Raw genomic sequence first — 14891 nt, forward strand, 5'->3', positions numbered from 1 at the left:
TAAACCAAGTACGTTTGTTGCTTAAACATAAGCAAGTAGTTTTGAAGCATTTCTTTGTTTTGTTTTGTTTCAATTTACAACATTAACCACGTGTTTCAAACTGCTTCAAACTGCGACTGTAATCCGGGAGGAGATCTGTCTCCCTTGAAATTAAATTGAGAGAGCATATAAATACTGGAAAGTCATCAAAATGCTCAATCCATGGAGAAATGCACAAGGTTACAAGGTTCATTTATTATCATTGAACAACAGGGTTGCACAACAAAGTGCAGTTTGTAGTCCCACTACATAAAAATAAATATTGTATTATATGTGGAGGGTGGAGGATGAATTACATCTCACAAGCTGAGGAAAGAAGCTGCTCTGAAGTCCGGTGGGACGGTATCCTTTGTGTTCTTTGCAGGCGCCTCTTGTCAATATCACAGCCCATATTCAGAAACTGTGAAGCACTGAGACATGCTTTATAATAAAAAAGACATGAAAATCACACTAAAATATAGGACCTTTAAAAAGAAATTAGGATATAAAACACAATTTATATATAGACAATAAATGGCAACAAGGGAATTCGGCACTAGTCAGCTGACAATAATCAATGGATTATAGTAACAATAAAAGTCATGCATTGGGCCAAAGGAAAAAAAAAATCTGTATTCATAAGTAACATGTTAAATCCAGCACAAGATGAGCGGTTGCAGATGACAAGCCTACTCTCAAAAGTGAGTCTTATTTTGGGGCATTTTACCTTCACGTCACAGTAGAGAGAGAAGGTCGATGAACTAGAATGGTCTCAAGCTAGATTCAAACTGGAAACGTTGCAATTACATTGTCCCCTCAAACACCTGGGACACTAGGACACCCAATCTTGTAATCTTCAAATATAACAATTTTACAACTGACTTGTACAAAACAGAATTTACACCAAATATGATGCAATAACAGGAAAAAAAACAACTACTTGAGATACTGTTGCTAGCAGAACAGAGGCAAAACAAAGAAAGACGGCACACAAGGGCTGCATCGAGTTGTTTGTAGTTGTTTGTGTAGCAGTTTGGTTAATTGCTTCTCTCTCCTCTCGTGGTAGATGGCTGACTCTGGTGGACTTCCCCAGCTCACACAGGTAACACACAAACAAAAGATCTTGCACAATCAACAGGCTGCCATACAAATCAAATTCAATAAAAAAAGAAATCTGACAGACTGTATTTAACATTGTTCAGTGAAATGAAAAATCTGATGTGTTTTGTTTTCCAGCCTGGGAAGCTGACCGAAGCCTTCAAGTATTTCCTGCAGGGAATGGGCTACAGTAAGTATGCAGAAAAAATAAGTGTCTAATACTATATGTGTCTTTGCCCTTGCAGTAATTTCATCTAAAAAGTTATATCAGCAGAAGTGTTATCGTAGTAATGTGTGTGTGACTGATGTATTTCATGCAGAGGGACATGAGCTGTGTTAATCTTGCCCTCTGTCTCCCTTGCCCCGTTCTCTCAGTCGCTTATGTGAAGGATCGGAGGTTGAGTGAAGGGCCAGGTACTTCCCCCTCCCCCTTCACCTTACTGCTGCCCTGTTGGATTAGCATTTTGAAATTTTATTTTGATTTAATTTGGTTATTAATACAATAATTTGGGCTGTTGTGAAATGTTTACATGTACTTTTATTTATTTATTTTTTATCAGAGGTAACATTAATACGGAAGCCCTGAGAGGGAAGTGAGAAAACTAAATTATGGAGATCCATTTTCTATTTTCACCTGCTAAAACTCTGTTTTCACCTGTTGTCAAAAATCAAAAAACAATTGAGAACCTTTCCCCACCTGTTTTGTAGATGTAAAAAGCAAAGATGAAGAACTTCGAAAGATTATCCTTTTTTTCACCAGTTCTTAAATCATAAACACAGGACATTAAAAAAACTTAGATCAGACTTTAAAAATGGATCCACAGAATATTTTTTTTCTTACTTGCCTCCCAGGGCTCCCGTACAATATACCCCATCATTGAGTTATCAAAGATATTTTTTCCTCCCACGGAAAGAAATATACTGCCCCCCCCCCCCCCCCCATTCCTTTGCCATTGCATCTCCAGTACTGCTCTTTGCATGGCCTTCTGCTATAGCTTTGAGCACAGCCTCTTGTCTTTAAATGATTACCAACATTGGACACTAATAGTTTAGACTTTAAAGTAGAGTGGCCAACAGAACACTTAATCTAGTTTATGTAATCAAATGAGAACTTCAGCAAATTAAGACTACATGAAACGCTGACTGAACTCAAACTTCAATTTTCCTCAGGGTTATGCAGATTCTGCGCTGAACTGCTGAGCCTGAACCACATAAGCAAAGATTACAATATGAAAATGTCATAGTGTGCTTTTGAGACTGAAAATGGTCTTAGGGCTCTGGCCATGGGGCTTTCATTGCATATCTTACAAAAGACTGCAGTGCAGTAGAGAAAGGAAGCCTGAGAGGCTTATTAAGAGCATTTTGCTAAAAGGTTCAAGATGAAATGAGAAATGTCTTTAACTGTGTCCTAAAAGCTGGTGAGAGACATAACTATCTCAGTGGCATATTCATTAAATTGCAAAAACTAAATTAGATTTTTTAAATTGATGTACGACACTGAGGTTAATGGAAATGAATGAATGTCTGACAAAAATTGTGAAACGTATCTGGGAGATCCTGCCTCCAATTCATGCATTCAAACAAAAACATTTACCTAATCTAATGACACCAATTAATATTTTCTAAACACTGTCAGAGTGAAAACACATGATTGAGCATTAAGCCGCTTAAGAGCCTGATATTTTTCTTCGGAGGTGGTGGAGACCAAAAACAGAGCTCAAGTTAGTTTTGGACTTGGATTTAACAGTTGGCCAGAAACATGACTCCATTTTATTGCATGAATCCTACAGATTTCTTTTTTTCAGACTCCTTCTGATTTGGGTAAGACTCACGCTTAACATATTCAGACACTGGATAAACACAAAGAGCTTGACCGGTCATTCTTGACCACGGAGACAGCAGCTAACAACATAATCTAATTCATTAAAAGTAAAAACTAATTTCATCATAATAATACAGTACTAGGAGAACTGAGCTTCATATAACACAACGTGCATGGTGCTTCCAATGTGCATCTGTCAACACACTGACAGCTTTAATGAACAACTCCAACCAATCAGGGCTGCCGGTCAGCTGCCTGTTCTCACCAGCTACAAAAAGATATTCTTCAGTTGTCCACATTAGCATGCACTCTTAACATCTCCACAATATTAACTGATCACATTTTTTTTTACAAAATGTAATGCTTAAATTATTATTATTTTTTTCCACGTCTCCCCTTCCTTCCAGTGCCCTCCGCCAGCATGACTCGCCTGGCTCGTTCCAGGACGGCCTCCCTGACCAGTGCCGGCTCCATAGATGGGTCCCGCTCTCGGGCCTGCACCCATTCCGACAGCACCGAAGGAGTTGGCACCATCACCCACACCATGGAGGTGTCCTGCTAAAGGGTCGGCCAGCCATTGAGAGAGAGAGAAAGAAAGAAAGAAAGAAAGAAAGAAAGAAAGAAAGAAAGAAAGAAAGAAAGAAAGAAAGAAAGAAAGAAAGAAAGAGAGGGCGGACGGGGTGTTGGCTAGATGGAGGGAGAGAGAAAGACAGAAAGGATGAGGAGAATGTGAAGCTGTGAAGTCAGACGTGGTAGATAGAACAAAACAGCAACAGGAAGGACAGTTCAAAAAGGTGGAGACAGCTCTCTCTGTCTCCATCTATCTCCTCCAGATCCCTTTGTCTGTCATCTTCTCCCCCCGTCCACTGTAAGATACCATACGTGTTGCTACTAATACCCCTAACCACACCTTGAAATAGCCATCTCAACCTCACCCCCATCGCCCAGCACTGAAAGATTTAGGCAACTGTTTTTGTTCTTGGAGTGTCATTTTTGTGTTAGCTAATTGTATCCTCATTCTTTGCCTGCACCCCCCCCCCTTCACAAAAAAAATAAGTAACTCTTTCTGTCACCAGTCCAAAACAGCAATATATGATATGAGCTGCTGTTAATAATGTCATTTGGAAATCTGTTAGAGAAGGTTAAAGTGCTTTTCCGTGGTACCTTAATGGAAAATTGTTATGCATCAGTATATTTTGCGAGCAGTTTTTTCTTTTGTTGTCGTATGGACAAATTGTGAGGATCTCTCTCTGTGTCGTTTGTAAGAGCTGGTTATTTCTCTCCTTGAGGAGAACGGTAAGTGTCAGAGGATGCACGTCCAGAATTTGACAGACAACAGAACACAGCCTATCGTAGACGAGTGCACCTGTTACTTAGAGAGGATTTGTTAGGTATTGTTTTATTTAAGAGCATAGCTGGAGCACACCACACGGATTTAAAGCTGCACTCAGTGAGATTTTATGTCAAACTTGTAAACTACTCTTAGAGTGAGAAAAAGTGATATCGTCAGCATACATGCGCATCAGGCAAGCGCTCCTTTGCTGAGAATTGAAGCCAACGCAGAAGTGACAGAAACTGCAGTTCCTCAAATGGCCACTTGTGGTGAGTCAATCCCTGTAGACCTCCTTTTTAAAATGCCCAACACTATAGCAGAAATAAACATGTTAAAATCCTGGTCCAAAAAACAGTTTTGGTCTTTAAAGCGTATTGTTTGTTTATGACAACTGTAGGGCGGTGAATTTTTATAAAACTCTCCCGTTTTAATTATATTAAGGCTTAAACTTATGCGTAATTTAGTGGGCGCTGTCTTTGGTCGCTTCGGAAACCTATGGTTGACATCACAGAGACTACATACATATTTTACACATGGTTTCAGGCCACATGAGAAATGAATGATATTAATACATGAAATGTAACAATTGTTGCAGCAGACTTACTATGAAGCACTTGATCAGTAAGCAACTCAGAGGTGGAATTGGACTTGTATGTTCAGACTTCAATCACTCACTTTTAATCACTTACCAAAGAGAGAAAGCCTAGCCCCTCGCCACGGATATACCAAAGCCCCCCCACACCTTCTCATATGAAACCTGCACGGGCTGTGCTTTGTAAGGGAACTAAGCCAAATAAAAAGACATAAATACAAACAGAAGAAGGAATCCACTGTTAATCAGTCAGTGTTTTGATGTGATGTGTAATAATAATCTTACCAATATAGTATAGGACATGTATGTAAGTATAGTTTTGACCTAGTGAAGCTGTGTGCTGTTGTCTCCTGTAATACTGGACTGCCCCCTAACAATAGTGATCAAAGAAGGAGTCCCCTGGTTTTATGGCTTGCAGTCTTCATGTACCATGTTCACCTTCTCCTGTTTCCAGTTTTACAAAGAAAAACCTTTGGTCCCCTCACAGAAGGGGCATAGCTTCCAATTGCTGAGGTGTGCGCTTCCCTGAGGTGGCCTGTAAGGGGCGGGGCTTTTTTGGAGCCATTTGGGCGCCAAGCTCGGAATGTAGGGCAACCCCCAGCCACCTTAAAAAAAACCAACAACCTTACCCCTAAAACAATCACAAGGTGCCCCGGCTCTCACAGGCAAACCTAGTCGCACCCTAAAGGGCTATCAGCTGAAGTCACTTTTTAAAATGTTAGTAGTGTTAGTTGTGTTTCTAAGCACCAGGGGGCCCGAGAGACCAGCAGATAGAATTTTATTATTTTATTTTAAAGCAAAGAAGACAAAAAGGTATTTTTACCAAAACATGGAGGGAGATTCTGACCGGAGAAAATAGTGAGTGAATGAATGTTAAAAGTAGAAAGAATGGGATTTCTGATGAAGCTAGAGAGATTATTGTTGAATTTAATTTAGAAAAAAATGAGAAATTGGGTGACGATATTAGACAGCCAGATCGGACACCTGAGTTACTCCTCTCAGAGCCTCATGGGTGAATTTCATGACCACTGAAGTCTGCATGTAGCGGAGTATATGTTCACCTCTCAGTGTTTTCTCTCTTTACTAAGCTATTTTCTGCCATATACACTTAGGTTTCCTCCCACACGACTTCGACCCAAACTGCCCGGGGGGATCCTGAATGTATTTTGTCCTTCATTGAAGTTCTGTACAGTATTGTCAACCCGCACCTCTCAGAACCCCTCACTATGGTTTGCACTTCTATCCCTGCCCCGCGTCTTTGACGTTTAACCATGAACATAAAAACCAAGCTCCTTCCTGCTATTCCTCAAGTCTATAAATAGTGAAGTTCGGTAGCAATGTGTGGAAATCAATAGCTCCTGTAAGCTGGCGCTCAATCAGTTTGTGTAGACCTTGGTCCTCCTTGCACTTGTAGATACTTTTACTTTATAGAGCAGGTTACCCAAAGCGAACACTCTTAACACACAACTTAAACATATTTCTGTTCCTCTTCCCCTGGAGTTTCTTTTTTTATAGGCAACGATAGGATGTAACCTCATCTTGATATAATGATATTGGTTCATGTGTACTACTACTACTCTTCTTCTTCATACTGCCATTATGATTGATTTGTATTGAGCAATAAGTTCTTTTTTTCTCGTTTGGTTCTTTCATATTATGGGGTCTTCCCCATGAGCTTGTTTCTATTCACAACAGTAGGACTCTTACCTACTTTGCTGTCATTCAAATGTGTAATGTAAAATCTCAATATATTACATACAAATAAATATAAAAAAGCTGTCTTTGTCCATGTACTGATCAAGTAACAAGTATGAAATAAAGACTTTGCGTCAGAATGTTGTGGAGTTGGTTGTCTGATCATTTTCAGTTATGTTGACACGCATTTTCAATATATGGTGAGAAGCTCTCACCTCTTTCCCTTTATGTATATCTTTAAATAATATTATTTGATAGACAGATGCCCCTCGACGAGAGCAATGCTACACACATTAGAGAACATCAAACTGTTTTAAAAAAAATGTATTATTGTGATTTAACAGCATATTGTTAACATTTCTTCTTCCCCTCATGCAGATTAATTGTTTCTGGAAAATCCTATTGTAATGTTTCCACACTCTAGGTACATACATCAATCAGCTACAGATAGAACTACTGTAATTCTTGCAATGCAAATGTCCATTATGTAGCTTTACCATGTAAACCACTCATAGCACAGGTGATTTCCCACCCCCTCAATGCTTTCACTTCTGGTTTGGTGCATTTCTTTTCGTTCTTGGGTATAGCACCAGTAGCATTGTACACAAATACAGATGTTTGGGAATATTCAGGATGTTCCCAAACATCTGTGGTGATCGAATTGTGTTAGAGTACCACAACTGTCAGTGACTGAGGACGACATATGAAAATTGCCTGAAATGTGAGAATATTTTTAACTACTACATTAATTAAACCTGCCGTTTGGACCCAGCATACAAAAGCACATGTGGAAAGAGTTTTTGTAAATACTCTCACTGCCAGAAGGGTCGACAAAGGTCCACACAAAGGGTTAAAATGTATAACTGTTATTTTATCTTGAAAGCGAATTAAAACAACCTATCCGTCTGTCTACTAGCTAGCTAGCTGAACAAATTGGTGGTTCTTGACTTAATCTATTATAATTATTGTTTAATACCCTGTGGTTAAACAGAGTAATTACAAAAACACTGTTGACATGCTCTTTGTACGCCGGCCGGCCCCACACGGCCAGCAGCTATTCACAGCTCCAAAAAACTTTGTTGTAAATTTCCAAATAACCATTATTTTGATAAACTGATCATATATTGGGAATCTACATTGTTATGATCATTCCTGAAGAATTATTTAAACTTCTTAACAGCTTTTTCTAAAGCTTAGAAACAGTTATTTTGGCAAGTAAAGCCAAGTAAAGTAAAAGCTAAGTAAAAGTCGCACTTTGGCTATAAAATGGAAGTAAGATTATAAACTGACCCAATGCGCCCTAGTTAAGACAAAGAATAAGGTGAATTAAAGAGTCGCCTTTATTTTTCCGTGCTAGTTACTATTACTGCATACCATTATTAAGATTGTCAATATTATCCATTTACCCAAACAAAACATTATAGGAGACCATGTAGGAGTCACAGTAGGCATGTAGCATCTGATCCACAGGGCTGTAGTTCAGGGACTGAATGTTGGGAGACATCTTGCTGATGAAGACACCAACATTGAACCTCTCCTCCCTCGTTGTGGTGTCAAATGAATAGAAGATCTCCTCAACTTCTTTGTTGACGTACCGTGTCGCATAGAGCACGCCGCAGGCCATGAAGGTGTTAGTAACCCCCTGCTTGTAGAGGGAGGTGTGCCAGGTTTGGCTGAGTCTCAGCGGTTCGCTCTCCTCCACCTTAGACAGCACCAGATTGCCAAAGTCTTGCGTGGTGGTATAGATCACCCAGACGCCTGACTCATCTGTCGCCAGGTCCAGGTCGGTGAACAGGTAGCATTCATCAAGGTGACAGAAGTTACCCTTTGAGTTAAACCTGAAAAAAAACAGAGGTGATGTTTCATTTGTAAAACAATGTATCAGTCTCTTAGTTTTCTTGAAATCATAATGTTATGCTCGCATGTTCATCATTTTACTCTTAAATATTTTTTTAACAGGTACATTCAAACATTACAACTACAGAATTCAACTTGTTCATGCAAATGTGGAAGATATCCTGTCTCATGTTATTTTTTGTAAAAACGGCAAAAAACGGTTTCTGGCGGCAACATAAATAATGATCAGCGAACCTGGTGCCTTTGGGTAGTTGGAAATTGATAACAGTTTTGGTGGTGAGGTTGAATCGACAAACAGTAGCTTCGTTGTAACAGTTGTAGTACAAGGCCTCTCCATACAGCACAACATTTGGACCCTGGATGGTGTTGGTGGTTGGGTTAGTGGTGTGGATCATGACATTACCTGGAGGAAGAAGAAGAAGAGGAAGAGGAGGAAGAAGAACCAAGAGTAGAAGGAGCGAATGTAATCATAAGTATTGTTATAATTTGATAAATATTAAAGAAAGCAACCAATAGTATTTTGGGTGCCTTACATTTATAAATGATAAGTATGGTTGTATTCTGTATTTTTCTATCTATCAATAAATCCCACAAACAAAATAAATGTTGGATATTTTGTTGTTAAAAACATCGCCTACAGTTTGCTAGCTAGCAGTAGTGTACTGGCTATCTGGCTCTGTCTCCTTACCGGCCCTCTATGTGTGCCTGTCATTTAGGATGCTCATGAAAGCGTGCTGCATGCGTTTTCCAGTCAAACTTGTGCTTATGTCATAGGTTCCGCCTTAGCCCACTCCTTTGCTACAGTGGATAAATTGTTTTGAGCTTCACAACCCCCTCAAAATTACTCGTTACACCATCAGAATTCGGTCACTTCGGTCCAATAACATTTGCAAAGTCTAGAAGAGCTGCCCTATTGAATTTTTTATCCCCATTCCAGTTAGCATAGGGCTAAAGCAAAAGTTAGCTGGTGGAAGTCTCTTGTGCGCATACCCCATTCCCATATGGAATGCATGTTAACATTGTGCTAAATGAGCGTGCAGCAGTAAGACGGCCAACATGCTCTATATACTTTAACTGCACATATATGTAATCAACGTATGATTGGGCGGGGTTTCAGAGCCTCCAGCGGACGCGACCCCAGCAGAGTGCTTATTTTTTACGATACTTAAACCTTACTTTCTTTACCATTTCTTTTGTCACGATATTGGATTTTGCTTTGTTTGTTTCCTGTTTTATTTTGACGTTCCCTGCCTATTGTGTCCTGTGTTTGTTTGACTTCTTGTCTTTGTGTTTTTCCCTCCTTTTTTCTGTGTATCGCCTGTGTTGAATTAGTCTCGTCCGCCTCGCTCTGTTCCCTTGTGTTTCTTCCATCTGTCAGCTTTCGGCCTGCCCTCCTGTGCCACCTGTGTCGTCTTGTTGTCTGATTAGTTTCTTGTGAATTTATAGTCCTCTCTTTTGTCTGTTGGTTGTCGGTTCTTCATCGAAGTTTCTTGTTTGTATCCCTCGTGTAGTTGTCTTATGTTCCTAATCCTGTTCCATTTGTCATTTTGCCCGTTTTTAGCCTTTTGATTTCAGTTACTCACTTTTCGACTCACCTGGCATGTAAGTTTGGTTTTGTACGTTTCTTTATTAAAATCATCGTTTATAATCCTTCTGCTCTTCGTGTTTGTCTGCATTTGGGTCCATCCCCTGTTGTCTGTTTGCCAGACTGTGACATTTTAAATCATTCAAATTTGCCTGGGTGGTTGATAAACACATATTTCTTCATGCTTTACCCGGACTTGCATGACAATACAATAGATGTCTCTATTGAACAAGTATATTCACTGAACTATAAGGAAGTACATTTCAAAATTTAACACAAGAGTTCTTTACCTGGTGCGCTCACTCCAGCAATGAGAGAGCTCTGGCTGGAGTAGAAACGGACATAGTTGGAGAATTTGTTGCTGGAGGTCATCATTACCAGCCAATACCAGCTCTCCTTCCCTGCCTCTGGTTTGGGATCCCGACCCCAGGCTCCATACTTGTAGGAACCGGGGTACTCTCCTGCTGTGTACACACTCGGTCCGGAAATGTTCAGAAATTGACCGTGGGGGCAGTTACCTGGGGGGGGAGCCTAATCAGTTTCTACGGGCCGATGATACTAAATTGCGTAAATTGAGTGAAATATACCAAAAAAGCAATTGATACACAACCAGAGTAATATTTTCTGGTGGCCTCCAGTGGAAGTGAAAGCAAAGTTAAAAGTTAAAAAGCGAGGTTTTGGCACATACCACGTGGAGGCTGAATGGGTTCGGTGGTGGGGTGAAGTCCAGACTTGCACTGGTCCAGATCTTTCTTCAGACGCTGGTTGGTTTGTTGTGATTTCACCACCCCCGTGGAGTCGTACGCCTCCAGCTCCTGCATCTCTGCTTTCAGGTCCTCCAACTAAGCAGCAGACCAGACAGCCCAACATTTGTTTGTATTTTTATTTTGTATTTTTTACCTATCATCAGAGAAACTGGATTGACTCATACATTGATAAAGAAACATGTCACCAACAATATTTCGAATAATAAAGGAAATAGACCTGACTGCATAGAAAGACTGGTACAAGTTTGACATTTGAAAAATATTTTATATGAGTACCTGTTGAAAAAGCAAGCTGATGACATGCTATATTGTCAGTTAGCAGCCCTGTATAAAGGTGTGAGTGGTTTCATAACTACCTGAAGAGCTCAGTGATGCATTCAAAGTCAACAGGGGGCTCTGCATCAGTATGTCTTTTCTTTTTCTTTTTTTACATTGTGTCACGAATTTTCATGTGGGTTACATTCAAGTTACTATGTTTTGGTGTGATTACTCTCTGACTCTTATGGTGAGTTTACACCAAGCGTTAATCGCGTCATTCGCGCCGCGTTACCCGTGGGGAACCATTTGTGGTCATTCGCGCCAGACGCGCCGGAGAGGGGGCGTTATTAACTTAAGCCATTTATTTCCGCCATCAACCATGACAAAAATAACCTCTATTTCTGCTTAATACTTGTTGTAGAAGTCCCAGATATCCCGGGAAACTAAATGCCTTCTTGTCTGGTTCTTCATAACATCATCTGGTGGACCTCCGTGGATTTTATCGAGGTGTATTCACTGTGTCTAGCAAGCCACACGTTAGCTGGTTTACTACAGCTGTATAAACACAAAATAAACAGATTTTGCTTTGATTTAACTACAATAAATGGACAAAAATGGATGCCGAAATAACGTAATGATGCAGATTTGTAAAAAGTTTGAATTCATGTATTGTTAGTTCTCTCTGCAAGATGACAAGCAAATTACTTTTAAAATATTTGTTTTCTCAATGGAGCTCGGATCGATCGGTGCTATTCTTTGCTAACATTGTAGCAGCTCCATCAACACTCAAAATAACGTCATCTAGGCGTAAATACGGCAGTGTCTTTTTCATTATTTGAACCATATGGTTTACACACATACATTTATACACATAGTTTTGTCTGGTCTCTCTTCTAATATGAGGTATCGTAGAGCTCTATGTGCCCACTTACGGCTACAATATGTTTTTTCCTGATTCAATGTCAGTAATGACAGGAGAAGCATCTCATCACTGATAGGCTGTCGCGCCGCAGTGTCACGCGAATGGCAAATTGTGCGATTTCGCACCATTCGCACCATCGCGAATAGGCGTCACATCAGTCTCATCACGTCTGTGCATAGACTTTGTATGTAATCTACTCACACTATTTTCAATTGTAATGAATTGTACTGTTATCATACCTGCAAACTTGTTGCTTTTCGACGAAATTCGCCGTTTTGAATCAAAATACATCATCCACGTGAATCGTGCAGATCCGTAGAGTTTTTTTTTGGGGGGGGGGGGGGCGGGAGGTCAACTGGCCAGCCAGCGTCTCTCAGATTGGAGCGAGAAGAGGAGAAAAGGTGATGTCGTGATCTACGCAATAAAACACCTTTGATGTGACACCAATCAGCGTTAAGATGTCTACAGCGTCTTCATTTCGATCCGTTAAAGTTTAAGTTATGTTACAATATTGCTTAGCTTTCTGATTTATCCACATTCCACTACAAATCAAGTTGCATACTGTCAAAATGCATGTTTAATTTACAGAAATATAGTTGACCTAAAACTGTACATTTGGACAAAAATGCTTGCCACACATGTAACATTAATCATATTGAGTATCAGAATCTTCCGTGTTCCCATACTTCCTGCTGACGGCTCATATTTGTTTGTCTTCTTAAAGTCTCAGGTTTTCAGTTCGGCAGCTCATAAACAGCTTTTAAGAATTTTGGTAACACTTTATAATAACTACATACTATGATAAGTATGAGTAAACACTTAATTCATCATTTATAAAGCATTGTTCCTACATTAACACTCATTAGTATACAATTTATAAGAACAGTTATAAATGTTTTATTCTTGATTAATAAGCTTGTCTATTATGTCTTTCATGATTGTGTTTTCATACTTTATAAATGATGGATTCTCCATTTGTAAATTAAGAATTAAATATTACAAACCAATTATTAAGGAGTTGTAGGTAAAAACATAATTTATAAAGTGTAAGTAAATGATTAAGAACATATTTAGATGTACATTATTCATGCATTTATATATATAATGATTTAGATATGCACTAATGGTTAGGGACAATGTTAATTGAATTGTCAATTCATGATTAATTAAGGTAGTTACTAGTCATTAGTAAAGTGTTTTGCGTGACCTCATCTAAAGTGGGGACTATCTATACCTTACAAAGCATTTATAAATGACATTGAAAGGCTTCTGATGCTTCGTATAGCCAATGAAATTTCGAAAATAACGATATACAGCTTCAGGGGTTAGATTTAGAGGCAGAACATGGAAGTAACCTGCGTAACCGCAAGTCAGGTCGCTGCTTTCGTGCTTTAAATTCAAAGTGTGGTTTTTGAGAGTTTTGGAGATTTTAGGAAAGTGAATAATGGCGAAATAACTTACAGATTACTGTATATCGACATAAATAAGCTTTAGATTGAATTATGAATAGACATTTCTACACAACCTAGGTATATTACCATGGTTACCCTGGGTCTCCAAATGGCATTTTTGGAAAACGCCTAGACATACCCTTAGTAAAACATGTGTAAAATATACATTTTCTGTGGTATTGTTATCAAATTTGAACTTGGACTAGGTGAGGCTTCATGCTGTGGTCCCATTGTGTTTTCCAGCTAATATGTCCCAGCTATAGTCATCTGCAGGCATCTGTTTGCAAAAAAATATTCAGGCGGAAATAAAAACCTTCTACTTCAGTGTGTTCAAACTTATATTACTCAATGCCAGCAGCACTTACAGTGATTCTGACTGTTGGGGGGGAAAACTTCAGAGTGTTTTCTTTCAAAGGAGACCAAAACCATGCATGTACTCCAAATGGTTCAAGAACAGCTTTCAATTTACTTTGGGTATGCCTTGGATAGGCGTTTTAATCTAATTTTACTGGAGTGGTAACAGGTTAACAATGTCATTGTTGAGCGACTGACCCGTTGTCGCGATGCGAATCTACCTGTTCAGTGGTGTTGGCAGTCAGACGCTGGTGACTCAGGGTAGCGCTCTTGAGCCTGGCTACGAGCTGGTTGATCTGCATCAGTTCGTTCTCTATCACCTGCAGGCTGATAACCCCGTAGAGCTGTTCGTCGTTCTCCCTCTGAAGCATGGACACATCTTCCTGCAGCTGAGGCAGACGCAGCTCCAGACCTAGCAGCAGACTGTCCAGCTCTGTGACCTGCAGACAAGGCAGCTCAGCTCAACTTTTTATAAATGTCTTAATTATTATTATAAGATAGCCGAGGGAGGCTGCGTTCTTCACAGACCACTTGCCTTCTGTGGGGTGATGCTGCTGTTGCATTTCAATGCACTCTCCCCCACCGCAACGAGTTTGTCATGAGGGAATAACTTCTCTGAAGTAGTCAACTCACACGAACACTCACTTGAAGGTGCCTGAATATTAAACGTGGCATGTTAGAAATTAATACTAAATACCCAATATGAATATATTTAAAATGGGCAGTGCGGGATCTTTTTTTCTTTTTAATTTAAAAAAGGTTGTAGTTACCTGTTGGGTGAGGGTGAACAGAGCACACAGTGAGACGATCACATACAGCTTCATGGTGGATTAGAGATACCCAGTTTGAATAGGACACTGTGTCTGACTGTAGCAGCAGCTTCTAACCGGTGAACAATCCCACTAACCTCTGTGATTTTGGATGTGTGCTCAGTGTGTGATACCTGTCACGTTTCCTTTAGAGATGGATCACTTCCTCCTTGTGGTTGGGATTTTTTATGTCATAGGCAAAAAAACTTGACATATCCCTTTCACTGAGGAAACTCCTAAGTTGACCATAACTGTTGTGAAACTCTACACTTTTAGAGTTTCACATCCACTTGAGTGGTTTCAAGGCTCTGTGATGACTCGTCAGTGAGG

The 14891-nt window shown here is 39.7% G+C and overlaps 2 protein-coding genes across 6 annotated transcripts in view; one reads left to right on the forward strand and one right to left on the reverse strand.

The window, feature by feature from the left end:
- The window catches only part of ndrg4 (NDRG family member 4), a 60307-nt gene extending 53615 nt beyond the window's left edge, over positions 1 to 6692 (forward strand). For 4 of the 5 annotated variants that reach the window (XM_079162332.1, XM_079162334.1, XM_079162330.1 and 1 more), the window contains 4 exons: positions 1085 to 1120; positions 1255 to 1306; positions 1492 to 1530; positions 3346 to 6692. In XM_079162332.1, coding sequence (XP_079018458.1) covers positions 1085 to 1120; positions 1255 to 1306; positions 1492 to 1530; positions 3346 to 3500 — 282 coding nt within the window. In that variant the 3' untranslated portion in view covers positions 3501 to 6692. The remainder of the gene's footprint in view (positions 1 to 1084; positions 1121 to 1254; positions 1307 to 1491; positions 1531 to 3345) is intronic. The other variant, XM_079162331.1, reaches the window with a different exon arrangement.
- Positions 6693 to 7830: 1138 nt separating this feature from the next.
- On the reverse strand, positions 7831 to 14576 carry olmf4l1 (olfactomedin 4-like 1; the record flags this gene model as incomplete). The annotated part of the gene is made up of 6 exons (XM_079162643.1): positions 7831 to 8396; positions 8650 to 8818; positions 10291 to 10518; positions 10689 to 10842; positions 13974 to 14192; positions 14523 to 14576. The coding sequence occupies 6 exons, from the start codon at positions 14574 to 14576 to the stop codon at positions 7961 to 7963; spliced, it is 1260 nt and encodes a 419-aa protein (XP_079018769.1). The 3' UTR covers positions 7831 to 7960.
- Between the last annotated feature and the right edge of the window lie 315 nt (positions 14577 to 14891).

This window comes from Pholis gunnellus (genome assembly GCF_910591455.1).
Source record: "Pholis gunnellus genome assembly, chromosome: 7".
Taxonomy (NCBI): domain Eukaryota; kingdom Metazoa; phylum Chordata; class Actinopteri; order Perciformes; family Pholidae; genus Pholis; species Pholis gunnellus.